Source organism: Stigmatopora nigra, chromosome 1, assembly GCF_051989575.1.
Source record: "Stigmatopora nigra isolate UIUO_SnigA chromosome 1, RoL_Snig_1.1, whole genome shotgun sequence".
Taxonomy (NCBI): Eukaryota; Metazoa; Chordata; class Actinopteri; order Syngnathiformes; family Syngnathidae; genus Stigmatopora; species Stigmatopora nigra.
Window position 1 is genome coordinate 15,826,305 of NC_135508.1, and position 15,579 is coordinate 15,841,883.

At 38.7% G+C, this 15,579-nt stretch overlaps 1 protein-coding gene across 2 annotated transcripts in view; it reads right to left on the reverse strand.

Annotated features, from left to right (window-relative positions):
- Positions 1-8,825: 8,825 nt before the first annotated feature.
- Positions 8,826-15,579, reverse strand: part of LOC144202260 (prickle-like protein 2) — a 30,434-nt gene continuing 23,680 nt past the window's right edge. For both annotated transcript variants that reach the window (XM_077725318.1, XM_077725316.1), the window contains 5 exons: positions 15,146-15,349; positions 13,893-14,079; positions 13,330-13,484; positions 10,945-11,758; positions 8,826-10,861 (listed from right to left, as the gene is read on the reverse strand). In XM_077725318.1, the coding sequence (XP_077581444.1) occupies positions 9,918-10,861; positions 10,945-11,758; positions 13,330-13,484; positions 13,893-14,079; positions 15,146-15,349 (2,304 nt within the window). In that variant the 3' untranslated portion in view covers positions 8,826-9,917. The remainder of the gene's footprint in view (positions 10,862-10,944; positions 11,759-13,329; positions 13,485-13,892; positions 14,080-15,145; positions 15,350-15,579) is intronic.

Sequence of the window (15,579 nt, forward strand, 5' to 3'; positions counted from 1 at the left end):
TATATATATATATATATATATATATATATATATATATATATATATATATATATATATATATATATATATATATATATATATATATATATATATATATATATATATAGGGTTGTGTCTGCAGTTTATTTCTGTTTTATGTTCACGGATCAATGAAAAACACAAATGATGTTTGTTTATCTAATTATTTCTATTGATGCTAGCATGAACCATTTTTAGGATTCATGATTACTTAGCCATACCGTAATAAATGGATAATTATGACGTGTTTGTGGTATATATTTTTGAAAGTAAATGTTGTTTTGTGATATGCGCATTCAGTTATTTCAGATCATAACATTGTGACAATATAATATTGCCTAACTCGAATAAACCCTGCCAAAGTGAAAGGAGAAAAAATGTGTTTGCAAAATAGATAATTTAATATCTAATGCAAGCACATTTTACTGGATGGTTAAATTCAACTGTATCACTGATAAAATGTGTTGAAAGATAAAGAGTAAAGTAAAAAATATACTGAACTAGATGTAAAAAAAAGTTTATACTGACTGAGCCTGTGTGTGTGTAGCTGTAAAGCACAATGTATTTGTGTATTTTATTGTTTTTCAAATTTTAATTCTTAAAAAAATTGGCATAGAAAATAGGTGGATTACTATTAATATCTGCAATTGGTTGGCAACTTTTTCGGGGTATTAGATAAGCTCCAGCCTGCACCCCGTGTCGCTTGTATTTATAAGTGGTATGGAAAATGAATGAATATGATTAATATTTTTAAAATTCTGTCATTCTTTTACATACCACTAGAGTGAGTCACAAACTTTACACAACAAATGCATCTCAGTGCATATTATGTGACATTTATACTTTGTTCAAAGGCTGCAAATTATATCAGGCAATCCATGAGCAGTGTCCGGCCTGTTCTAAGAATCAACATTCAATGAAAATTGCTTTAAACCAGATAATTCATGCAATTTATTATTTAAAAAATGGACAGACAGATTTGAACAGCATTATTGAGATTTTTTTACAGGAAAACTTGTGACACAACACTACTGCTACTGTATCTATTTTAAAACCTAATGGAATTTTCTGACTGAGGACAAAGAGGTTGTTCAAGAGTTCTACTTGAAATAAATGACAAGTACATTAACCCCAGAAACAGAATGTAATAGTGACATAACCACATATGAAGCATTTGAATAGCCTCTTGACTGGCTTACTCTTATTGTCCATGCATAACAAAAAAAAGACCTTTGACTCAATCGGCTGTCAATGAATTATTTTGTTTCAGTGCCTTTGACGGCGATAGGCGTTCTATCCATTTTGACTGCTAGGGCTTGCAGCAAATGAACGCTGCCCACTGTATGGCCGTCAATGGGAGCCAATGAGTTAATGCCCTAGTGTTAATGGCTCTCACTACTTGTGAAATAAATGTAATACAGTACATAATTCCTTGAGGTATGAGCTTAATGCATTCTGCGACAAATTTTCCCATATTAAATAACTAAATACAAATTAATCAGTTCACAGCCTTTGAAAAAAAACACTAAAATAGGACATTACAATGGAAAAAAATATTTTTCATGACGCTAATTCACCACCTACGCTCACAAAATAACAAATACCTATCCAATGGTTATGATCTGCAATAAAATGTGACATTATAATGTATGTATGGGGTTCCTACCTTCGAGACATACGGTTGCGGCTAACGGCGGTGTGTGCGACGGAAGGAAAGAGAGACTTGACGCTACACTTTTCTGACACTACGTAACAGAAGGAAAACTTTAAATTTAACGTAAATAAACTTTGCTTACCATACACACTTAAAAATGGCTGTAACATTTTTTGCTAAAGATGAGTCAAAGATGTTAATGTATTCCGCCACGGCTTTCGAGTCAGAACTAGCTGCTTCCCCATGCCTCACAACCGAGGGTATCCCAGTTCGTTTTTTAAAGGTATCAAACCAGCCACACTGGCTAATATCTCAAATTCATCTCGTACCTCAAAAATTTGCTCAGAATTTTCATTGTATCTCAAATTTGAATTAATGATGTCCAGCTTTTTTTCTTGAAGAGTCCATCTTGAAAATGGCTTTGACAGTAAATCTGCAAACAAATCCATTTCTTCTCCTCCTTCAGCCATTGCGCGTTGACAAAACCACTATTAAATCAACACAATAATGTATTTGCTTGTGCAGCTCGCTCCAGATACAGTTTGGTAGCTCTAGCTAGTCCACTCTATCACTAGCCAATCATAGTTGGTGAAAGCAATGACGTATCCCTACGCCTGTGAGAAGGCAATGATGTATTCCTACGCCTTCAAGAAGGCCCTGGTGTGACCAAATCGAATTCTGATTGGTTGAAGCAGCAGTATTATCGACGCTTGTTCAATACAGCAGAGCCTGCAGAACTGATTGTGAAGGCCTTGAGGCAGATTGGCTGATCCTTGCAACAAATAATGGCTGAAATCTGATTGGTTGAAGGCTTCAATGTGAAAACACACATCTGGAAGCAGTGCAACCAAGGGGAAAGCAATAAAAGGAAGCTGACAGACAATTTGGTTGTATTCATGGACAAAATATAATTAACATCAGTCTGTGATTGAGATATTTCTTAGGGCAGCAGAGAATGCCTTGAAGGCCTTGACGGCACACCACTGACTTATACTGTACCTTCCAACAGTCACCATTCTTTATAAATTAGCATTATAGACCTATTTCCAGTTCAAATATAAAACAAAGATGAATTCTATCTGTAACATTCTCATCAGGGTGGTAGGATAATGTTGAATTGAAGCACCTTGTTTTCTTTCTCCCTCTCTTCCACACGCTGCAGCACTGTGGAGGTGTGTTTGTGTATATGTGTGAGAAGGGAACAGGTTTTTGTATGTGTGTAATAGTGTCCGTGAGATGATGGTGACTCATCGCTGATTTGTGTGTGCCGTATATAAGAAGAGGCTGAGAGACGAGTTGGCTGTATATAATGAGCTATAGCGCTACCACAGCCTGCATAGGAATCCTGTAACCTTAAATAGAGCCAAATCTGCTTGACTATTCATTGCAAAAACAGCCATAGCGTTCTAGTTCGATGGGAACCATGGAAACTACTCAAACACAGACAGACATGATAAAAATAAAAAAAAAATAAACATCTTTTCCAGTGATGATTTAATTTTCATTTCTAAGTGCACCTCAAGCAGAGATAAAGTCAATTAGTTCATTGGAAGTTCACAAGTTATATCATTTAATTCACAGTCCAAAGTAAGAAGGGACTCGCTCTCTTGTAGCATTTCCATTATGTTTAGTGTTTTTAAATAAATGTGATTTTTAAGATATGTTGGCGATGTATATTTGCATTTTTAACACAAGAGACTTTGAGGAGAAATAATCAGCAATATATATTGACATTCATTCATTTATTTTCAATGTTGATTATCCTCACATGCGCCGTGGGGGGTGTTGGAGCTAACCTACCCAACAATGGGCAATAGGTAGGGGCAACCACATACACACCTAGGGGCAATTAAGAGTGTTCAATCACTCTACCATGCATTGTTTTTTGGATGAGGTTTGGAAACCGGTGTACCTGAAGGAAACCTACTACGCAAGCTAGGGGAGAATATGCCAACTCCCGAGGGAAGATAGGAACCCACAGGAAAACCTCCCCATGAAAACGTAAAAACATGTTTTGGTGATGTTTGTTATCAAAACACTGCCTAGACCTATATACTATTTGTGTATGTCTCATTGTTTCTATGCTACTTCCTTTTCTTTCGTCCCTTTTCCCCCTACTGTTGTAAAGATGGAAATTTGCGTTGTGTGTGATAAAATGACCTATCTTGGTTATAATTTTTCTTGATATTATTTGCTGTATCTGGACATGTTCTCTTTGTTTGTTTCAGTGTTTTGAAAAAATATACATACATACTGTATATTCTGCAAATACATATATACCAGATGGGTGGTTAGCATGTCCGCCTCACAGTTCTGGGGTCCTGGGCTCAAATCCAGGTTGTCCGTCTGCGTGGAGTTTACATGTTCTCCTTGGGCCTGCGTGGGCTTTCTCTCGGAACTCTGGTTTTCTCCCACATTCCAAAGACATGTAGGTTTATTGAACACTCAAATTTTCCCATAGGTATGAGTGTGAGTTTGAATAGTTGACGGTCAGGGTGCCCCCCACCTATAGGCATAGAAATGACATTTCCAATGCTGTCTGATAGATGTCCAATTCATTTTTCTAACCTAGGTCTACAATGTCTTGTGACTGTCTTGCTATTGCAACCAAGACATTTCCCGAATACCGGAGGAAATAAACTTCTAATCTAATCTAATTTGACTGGGATTTTAGCATCCTTGGATTTTTCTGAAAAAGGATTTATACATCTAAACATCACAGGACATGTCAAACCCTATATAGCTCTGGAGATATGACGTGATAAAAATTACAAGGCTTTATCGAAATAATGTCTTCGAGGGATACACGCTTAATTAGACATAATAATCCTTGGAGTGTAGTTTTTACTTTATGAAAAACTGTCATGAAACACAGGTTGCTGCCAGTTTTTGCAGTGGAAAAAGATGCTTAGCCAACAACATTAGTGAAGAGATACTAGTTCAGCCTTTATCTTTACTTGCAAAGACTTCCCATTTGGATTTCGATCCAAACAAGTGACTGTACTCTTTTCATCCGACAAGAAGTGAATGTTGAGCCCCACTTGGCTTGCGTGCCGCACACAGATCTAAAATTAAAGCTCTGCACAGATTTCTTGGCTGACCCAAACACTGTGAGAAGCGAAGTAGCACATGATGGATCATTGCAGCACAGTGGGAGTCAAAACTAAAAAGATGAGGAGGAACGTTCACCTTCCTTATCTTGTATTTGGAATAAAGACAAACACACCTGTGGAGAAAAGATAACAGCATGAATAATAATGAGCCTTATTCAAGGACAGAACCTTGTTTTCTTCACGTTCATCATTGTTGAGAAAATATCATGCTTTTACATTCCTACAATTATATAGAGTAGTATTTTGAATCTAGCCCAGTGCTCCACTCAAGGACGATTTTATTATATGTTTAACTTAGAAGTTCAAAACATTAAATTTGAATCATTTGGAAACAATGTTTTTATTCATTTGAGCTTTTATATAATGAACATTTAACTGATTGGCTACCAATGATAGCTCTAAATGTCTAATCCATATTGACTGGGAGGGCAAGCAGCGAGTAATCGATACCTGGCCTCCCAGTCAAAATCCATTACACATCTAACGCAATCAAAAGCACAGAAAGAAAAGCCTTCAGTTCTCACACTTCAAATGAATTGGAATTCTGTTGTTGTCAATGGCGGGTGATGAGTTCATGGACAAATAAAGAAATGTTTCCATTAAAACATGACTAATGGTGGTGATATTTGAGGCTTGAGGTAACAAAGGCGAAATATTTCGCATGCCCTGTTGACACTTAAGACTTATTTTACCTATATCCTCATGCACTTTGACAGAAGCTCATGTGTTTTATTTTCTTCGACACGTTTTGAACAAAATGTGCTATCAAACAATCTGGGAATTCACTGGAGCGCTGTTGCAAGTCGACATTTGGTGCCTCACTTCCATCATCTTTGAGTCATTACCAGCTCATCATTATCCATCTCCAGCCAACTGTCTGATTGAAATGGTCCAACTGTTTTGTACCATTTTCATTTGCAGGTTCCTCAAAGCAATCCGCAAACCAAAGGCAAAGCAAGATCATAGTGAGAGTGAGAAAACATAGATGTCGAATACAGAAAAGGGAAATCAAAGAACTTCTCAAATGCAAACACGAAAGGTGGATGAGGTTGTTTCTCACCTCCGGACACATTTTGGGGGGGAAATTAGTGTTATAAAAAGAGCTACACAAACAGGAAGATTGACAGGTAAGAAATTAGAAAGTGCTTCGAGAATTTTTTTTCAGGTCACCTTCGTAATAATGTAGATGTATTTTTTCCCCCATGAATATTGAAGAGGTTCACTCTTATATGGAAAGGTAACTTCTTTCATATCAGAAGCTATGAAGCACATCAATGCTGTATAATGATATTCATGTTAATGGAAGAAATATAAGCATTTAAAAATGTTTTAGTAGTACACAGAAAAGCAGTTTGAACATTATAAAATAAAATGTAATGAAAGATTTAAAGATTTGTTTTACCCTGAAAATTTGCTACTTATCTATAAATGACAACACACATCATGGAAATAAAAAAAAAAAGGGGGGGAAATCAAGACTTCTGTTGTGTATTTGAATAGTTAAGAAAAACTATGAGAAAAAGTGAACAATTATTATATTTGTGATTTTAACATTTAATTGCAATTTTATCCCGACCAATGTATGTATCAAAGTACGCAATGGCAGTACCATGGCGATGGCCTCCGCACTCCGCCTGTAGCATCATCATGTATTTCCACCGCGCAATACTTACCCTAACAGTAGGAGTTCATATGTACAAGGTAAAAAAATGGAATTTTAAAATGAGTGTTGGTTGAGCAAGTACCCCATTTTAGTATTCATGGTAAATTCAGGATGAAATTCACAGTATCCAATCTGAGATGTCTCAACCGCCCATTTTAAGAATACATTCGTACAGGAAGACGCCGTCTGACAGACTTAATTTTAAACAAATTAAAATTCCATCATTGTGCGTTAATTTTTTTTAAAGGGTTCATTTAATGTGAATTAAATGTTTCATTTATCACTCTTTTCAATATTGGACTGTGATAGAGTTACATTTTTTTGTTCATTATTCAGCCTGAATATGTCGGAGCTTTTCTATGTTGAATAACATGAACATATCAGGATATGGTGTGAGGATCATTGTGTAGAGATTCCTAGAAGCATATATTTTAGTTGGTAAGAGCTAGTTGCTAAGGTAATAATAAACATAGTTGGCATGGCGCCCCACTAATGCATTCTTGGTAACTCTAGCTAATGGCTTCAATTCCAACAAACTACCTGTCAGCTTTCACAGCCATCTGGAGTGAAATGTCTACTGTGGAAACGAGTTCATCTGGTTGGTCCTCTCCCTTGAGCTGGTGTCCTCTTGACAAAATGCTTTCAGACAATCCTGGTCACGGGACTCTTTAGAACTTCGTACAATGTTCTCAAACCCAAAGAATGACCAAATATGGCTGTTAAATCTGCACACGTATTGTAGTTTTTACTGCCAAATCACCCATGACTGGTCAATTGAATAATATGGATGTAATGCCTCGCGACGATGTAAAAAGCTTGTTACGCTCTGATTTTGAAGCATATTGTAGCTCGTGAGGCAGGTGCCAATTAGATGCCAAATTTTGTCAAAATATTGGACAGGTTGTGCCTGAAATTGTTTGTATGTTTCAGGTCATTACAGAGATTAAGGTTCTGCTAGAAAAATTGAAGGTATAATTTTGACCAAAGTCGCATTTTAAATGAATAGAAAATGTAGCAGCTTCTCCCCTACCTCAACCAACTAATGACAAAAAAACAGAATGGAAAATGTCAACATTTTTTTCTACAAAAATACCTGCTTTGGGGTTTCAGTATAAAAGTTATATGCCTATGAGTACTCTTTGTTTTATTTTTATTTTTTTAAATCCCTATATGTTGCTTAATTTTTAGTTTCAGCTATTTATCAGTTAAAGGGTTTTTTTGTTATTTGAGTTTAGTTCACCACTCCTCACCTTCTTTTTTTCTCATAACACACCACAGTATGAGAAGTACAGTATATTTTTTGCACTAAAATAATTAAGGTGCATGTACATTTTTAGTCTGCGCAACCATCATTTGAAAATTCAAAATCATGTGCATACAACACTGCACCGAGAAAAATGTAATTCTACTTCACATTGTATGGTCATTTGCTCTTGCTTATTATCATTCGACAGGCCGGTTGTTTGTTATTGGGGTAATTTTTTTGTTAAGATCACACACACATGCTTGAAAACCAACACTATTGTAAGTAATAAAACTGGTTTGGCTTGTTATTGTTCGCCTGTGTTTCCACCCACTCGGTACGCAAGATGGCCTGCTTTTCACTTCTTCACAGTTGCAGGGCAACCGAGCCCGCCTGGTATCACGCGGAGTAGATAGATCACAACCTGTCCACAAACAATAACTGCCAGGGCTTGCAATTTAGTTGCCGCTTTAAGTGAATCTGCGCCCATTGCATGGATGCCATGGAAACATTTAGAGAGGAAGGCAATGATTTTCACTCTCTGTGAACAAGATGCTGTCTGCCTTCATGGATCTTCCTGGCCGCCAGCATAAATAAATCTTTTTTTTTCGGATGATTAACTATGGTGCCTGTCATTTCTTCTACTTTCATTCATCCGTTAAACCGATACATTTTTTTAGCATGTCGTGATTAACGGTAACAAAGCAATACCTTGATAGTGCACTCATTTGAATGCTGATTATGACAAAAGCAATTAAGTAACCGGCTATATCTAAACAATCAGGTTGTATGGTGGAACATTGCTGCAAAAATTAAAACGCTGAATTTGGGATGAGTCTAGGCTGATAGGTTTTCAAGAAACAATTATTTTTATTGTTGGGGGTGTATTTGTTCCTGTTGTTTTTTCGCCCCTTACATGTACTTGCAAAGGAACAAGGTAAATAGCAGCTAACAAAACACGACAACAACAAATTTGTGTGGTGTTGATTGTTAATAATAGCACTATGTTCGAGAACTAAAATGGAAATTCCGACAATGGGAAAATGTCTTCAACCTTTCATTAATAATTCTTCAAACGTTGACCGGATTTTAAAAATCTGTCACTGAGGGGAGTCACAGACTATGAAAAGCGCCTTATTGTTTGTTCATAGAATCACACTTTATTTGAAATATATGACAACAACAAAAACGACATGCAAGTATCCCTATTGGTACATAGTATTATACAAATAACGCTTCTTTAGTTACAAAATATAAAGATATTTAAGACCATATGTACATGACATTTACATGACTATATCCATTGAGTTAATATTTGTATTACTATATAAACATTTAATAGGTATTGTTTTACATTACCGTAAGATTATTTGCATTATTTGTTATTATTCTTTATTGTTAGGGTTATTTATCTTTATTCATACTTGTCTATAAGTTACTCTCAAAAAACAAAGCATGTTGCAGAAGAGAAAACAGGACCATACCTGACGTTACTGTGCCTGAATGGTCAAGGAGCAGACGCCCCCTAGCGTTCTGCCCTTGGTAAAGCATGGAGAGTTGGCTATGTAGAGCACACAAGGTTCAACAAACTATTTGTACAAGGTGCTAATAGGATGAGCTAAGTAATGCTCCATTTTAGCAATACTTGGATTCCGCTGAGGTAAAACATCAACACCACTTGGAATCAAGTACGGAGCTTTCACAAGCCCGAGAAAATCTCTGCGTTGTCCACATTGATACGTGTATGCCAAGGGCTTCGTGAGACTGAGTTGTGATATCAATCTAGTTTCTTTTTGACATGTGATGGGATTGTCCGATCTTCCTAGAACATGGACATACGCACAAAACAAGCAGGCTAATCTTACTTACCGTGACCACTTTCATTTCTAGAACTCAAATCGATCAGTGTTCCTTCTCAGTAAGATCAGGAGGTGTAAACATTTATTTTGTTTTATGTAAGACAGCCTAACTTCCTCTTGTAGTTAGATCATTCTGTGTAGGTGTACACAAACACTATCCAAGTTGTGTAACTTCACAGCATGAAAAATAGGTCTAATGTCTCTTTACGTCCACCCCTACACACACACACACACACTCACACAAACATTATTATCTGTCACTATCTCACACATAGCTACCCACTCTTTGTTGCTTTTCTCGTCTCTTAACCTATCTCTCTGATCTTGTTCACTTCCCTACTCATGTCCACACTGTTATTTTCAAAATTTATGAAATAATACAGTTTTTGCTCTTCCTCCTATGGCGGGCATGCAGCTGGGAAGGAATGGGTCCATGCAGAGGTCCGTGGTGACCACCCATTCCAGAGGGGCTGTAGCGATGGCGTAGCTCCTCATTGTTGATGTAGCACAGCTGCACGGGACGAGGGATTGGTTCGCCCATGAAATAGCCCTCATTATCCACCGATTCAGAGGAAGAGGAGCAGCTGGAGCACCATGGGTCTCCGGTCTCCATGTAGGCGTCACCCCAGCATGGCCCTCCCAAACCAGTGGGCTGCCAGCCAGCATTTTGAAGGGTGAGATCAGAAGTAGTGCGGGGACATGGTCGGTGAGCTTGCTGTCTGAATCCGCCCGGATCTGGCCCGAACAACTCCCGAGAGGCATGGCCAGGAGGGAAGCGATCGTAATCCTCCTGGACGCGATGGTAGGGCAGCTCCACCACGTGAGTAGGTCGGTCAGCCACTAGGTGCAGGGCGTTGTCAGAGCGGGATCGACGGGAGCGTTTGTGGTGGCGGCCACTGCGGTGGTGCCCGCTTCCCCGATGGTGTTTGCGACGTCTTGGTTGGGGCTGTTGATTCTGGGAAGTAAGTTCCTGCCCACTAACAAGTCGATGGGGCATTCGGTCACTCATGGGAGCCATCCGTAAGTTACCGCTACTCCCCATTACACCGACACGACCTTTGCTATCGAAGGCCAGTGGCTGCGGTCCATCCCAGTACTGCTGTGGGTACCCCACTCTGCGTGGAGTGTACAAGTTGTTGTTAAAGGGACGAGAAGAGGACAAAGACTCGGTGCTGTGAAACTGGACTGACGAGCTCAGTGTTCCCATGTTGCTCTTTTCCGATACATTTACTCCTGAATCCTTGCTCAGGTCAGGCATTGAGAACCTGGACAAATTCTCCTGACGCTTGCTGACACCATCAAGAGAGTGGCCTGTTAAATTACAAAGAATATTAGTCATTCATATAACCTCTGGATTATACAGCATGATCGCTCAGTGTAAACCAAGTATCTACCTGTAGCGTTTGATACAGTCAGGGAGTCTGTGGAGCCTCGAGGTGTTTGTTCCACTGGAGTTAACGGCTCATTGAAGCTCATGGCGTTAATGGGGTTCCTCCGGGTGAGTGGGGGCCTGCCGTCTCGCTGGAATCCATGCAGGCTAATGCTCCTCTTGTCAGAAAATCCTTGGTTTTGGCTTGACATCTCATTGAAACTCATTTGGGTGCGCAGTTTGTTGGGCCTGAACTCATCCTGGCTGTGGTGGATCCAATTATCATTGAAAGAGTGTCCTCTTAGGGCAGCCATCGGTGTCCTCTTTGCATTGCCTTGTTCCTTTCCCCAGGAATCAGGCCTTTTGCCAGGATTTACAGGACTCTGGGCTGGAGCATGAACATTTGAGTTGGGATTGTAGCCTTGTCTGGTGTTACAAGGACCAAGAAGATGAATAGATGGTGGTGTCGGAGAGGATTCCCGTTGTGGGGCCTCAAAGGAACCCGGTACATAAGGGTCATCACGGCTCATCCACACCTGGTTAAGGCTTGGAGCACGACTTGGAGTGCGGCTAGGAGTGCGGCTGGGAGTGCGGTTGGGTGTCCTGCTTGGTGTTTGGCCAGCCGATACGCTTAAACGGTCCATCTGAACAGTCAGTGGATCAATTTCAGCTGACAGTCGATCTGGCATCGGAGGTGGAGCTGATTGGCGAGCTTCTAAGCTCCTGCGCTCCTGCTCCGCATTCCTGCGCTCCTTTTTACCAATTTTGGTACTGTGCCGAGACTCGCGGGATCGGGCACTTTGGAAAGCAGAGTCTGACGAATCGGACTCATCTGGATCCTGGTTCAGAAAACAGAAACTATCAGCACATGCTCATGAAGCTGATTCACAAGGGCAGTGGAACTAATGTGCTGCAAAAGATAATAATTTTAAAATGCTGCTGCCGTCAACAAGAGTGCCCGCCAAGCTTTTGGCTGGCGCTCGTTACTTGCTTATAGTTGATCTGCTCGGTTGTAGTGTGGCGTCAGATAACACTCATCTCATTGGAATAAAATTGTCCACTTTTGATAAATTGACTGCGAGCAGTGAAACAATGTTGAATGAATAAAAATGATGAGGTGAAAGGTTTTCAACATCTAATGTGTATTTAGTGGCGCTTTCACAAGCCTCGTCAACAAATACAAAAACAACTTTTGTGTGATATGTTGATGAATAAAACTTAATTTTATTCTATTCTCCTTTAACATAAACTCTTAAATGCCAAGACACAAGTTGTACATTATTCTCAACAAGTTGTACTGTATTCTCAACAGTACAAGATTATAAAGTCCTTATTAGCACGAGACACAGTCGACAATCATCCGTACATCTAGGTGTATGCGTATGTATATTTCTATATATGTATGTGTATGTATATATATATCTATATATATATATATATGTGTATGTGTATGTATATATATATATATATATATGTGTATGTATATATATATATATATATATATATATATATATATATATATATATATATATATATATATATATATATATATATATATATATATATATATATATATATATATATATATGTATTTGTATGTATGTATCTATATATATGTATTTGTATGTATGTGTATATATATATATATATATATATATATATATATATATATATATATATATATATATATATATATATATATATATATATATATATATATATATATATATATATATATATATATATATATATATATATATATATATATATACATGAATACTAGATTATTTTCATGCAGGATTGTGACGTCGTTCGAATGGAGTGTTGTCGTGTGCGCGCAAATCTGTGATGTTTTTTTTGTTTTGTTTTAATTATGATTCCGTAAGAGCGTGCCCGTGTAAACAGGTCCTTTAATTTTGTGCTGTGAAGTGGGCATTTGACCGCCTTTCATCGCACTTATTAATGTCAGTGTGTGCTGGGGATACAAGTGGATGTATTTAGAAAACTCCCACTAAGGTTTGCTGAAACATTGAACAGTTTAGAAAAGAGTGTTGTTGGAATGAAAAGACACACATGCAGTTGAGTCCTCAATAGGAGTATACAAGACAACTAGCTTTTAGGGGGTGATGAAGGAGATGCGTATGATACTCGAGTGCATATTAAACAGAAAATTATACGAAGTGCTCTTCTCTTTGATTGAAGAGAGACAATTAAGCTGTGTATCGACTTGTTGTGATTCTTCAACTAAATCATTTCTTTGTGTTCAACCAAAAAAAAGCCTACATTTATTATCTTAGTAAACTGCATTAACTATTTGAGACATGTTTGTTTGCTGGTTGTGCTTGTGCTTTGGGAAATAGCGCACTAGTTATTCTGGTATGAATATTTTTGATGGGTGCACAGAAATTACCTGTCCAGCGCTGCAGGACCTTGAGCAAAAGATCTGTCCCTGCTTTGGCAGAAAGGGACGCCCAAGCAGAGAACGTTTGCAGTGAGCACAACAAAAACATTCCTCAGTGGCGTGCCAGTGCTGTCCATCATACGTCATTTGGCCTTGGTCAATGCCTTTAGTAACAAAACACAATGGGTTACCGAAGTATGAGTTTGAAAGGCCTCCTATGAAGGAATGGTAACACTGATGCCTTTGAATCTGACATTTGTTTGTCTCCACCAGAAAAATATTGGTGAGATGTCCTTTCATATGAAAGGACAAATATACTTCTTGCCTTGTCTCGGATATCAAGTATGTAATCCTCTTTTGCAGAAGCTACCTGGATATAAGACGGGTATAATAACATCGATTACATCTCATTGCACTAACGTTTCCTCAGCACCGATTTGGTACCTGGCCTGAGCCGATGATATACACTCTTGAACTTAATGTCTTTTAGTCATTTCCCCAGTGGGTGAGTGTTAAGAAATAAATAATCATGTTGCTAGATATTTAAATAAAATGAAACACACATTGCTTACCTATATGTTCTCCACATGCGTCGCAGTACTCTGCATAAAGAGATTCGAAGCAGTTGCAGCAGTGTGGTCGTCCATCCTTCATGATGTAGCGCTGCCCACCGAGGGTGGTCTCACATTCGAAGCAGCGAAAGTGCTTCATGTGCCAATGTCTGCCTTCTGCCTCAGTGCACTCATCAGCAAAGATTATCTAAATGAACAGCGCATTAATTTATTTCAAAGTTCATTTGGAATCACAGCAACACATGATTGATTGCCCTCCTTTCCGTATTTTAGCCATTAAATTTTCCTGTCATCCAAAAACTCGAAAACAGTGACATATTCCAAATTCCGCTTTAGCAAGAGGAAAAATACGAGTGCAGTGGCCATATTAAGTAAAGCACAGCATACTTACCACTGGTCCTGAAAGATAAATTCAAAGATAGCAAACAAGAGCAACTGTTTTAAATGCTACTATTTTCAAGAATCAGGGTGCTCGGACGTTTGGTCACTGGTCTTTTGGTCACTGGTCTTTTGGTCGCCGGTCAAATGGTGACAGAGTTTACTGTTGAAGCCAGCTCTCAAAATTATATTCATGAGAGAGAGTTTAATATCTAAGAGCGAGAGTTTAATATCTAAGAGCGAGAGTTTAATATCTAAGAGAGAGAGTTTAATATCTAAGAGAGAGAGTTTAATATCTAAGTACTGTTTAATACTTACGTACTGTTTAATATCTAAGTACTGTTTAATATCTAAGTACATTTGACCGGCGAACAAAAGACCGGCGACCAAAGGGAACCAAAAGATTGGCGACCAAAAAGACTGGCGACCAAAAGACCAGCGATCAAACGTCCGATCATGAAGAATCAGCAGTTGTGCTTCACTTGATGATTCGTAAGTTGAACAGCTTTACGTATCTTGGAACAGTAACTTACATCCCAATGGGTTTTGTGACCTCAACATTTCAAATGTAGAAGCAGTGGTAAGTAGAGGTACCACTGTATAAGGAAAACAGTATATTGTTCCTCAGTATAAAATACGGCCAATCGTTCTAACAAGATTAATAAGAGAAAAAGTGATTACGGACAATTTGTTGTCGTGACTTGCCTGCTTGCCTTACATACGGTACAGAAAAACACAAGCAGATTTTCTGAACAGAACATGAGTGCTGAGGCATCTTTTCACACCAGACCAGTTCCAACCAGTTCCAAGTATATGTGCTCACAAGCATTCTGCGCTTCCCAATAATTAAGGGCACCAGGCCCGGAGTGGCGTACCTCATCGCAGGCGCAGCAGCGCGGCTTCAGTCGTTCGGCATGGTGCCGGCCACAGAAGAGTTTGCCATCTTGGTAGAAGTAGATGAGATCCACCAATATTTCCTCACACATAGAGCAGACGAAGCAATTCGGGTGCCACCATTTTCCATGAACCGCCCTGGCGGCAAACACCACAATGTCGCCTCCTTTGATCTGACCACCGCACTGTTAAAGAGAAAGAAGAGAAGCAGATGGTTGCACACAAAATTAAGAGGTACTGTTATCCATCACAACTTTGTGGCTTCAACATTCGCGGCTTCAGTCTATCGCGGTTTTATATGAAGTATCTATGTAGCCCTCTAACTGCCATGGTCGCCCTTATCCGAAAATAGACCCCGCTGACTTGACAGGATGGCCTCGGTTATGAAAATGATAACGGCAATGAGGATGAAGAA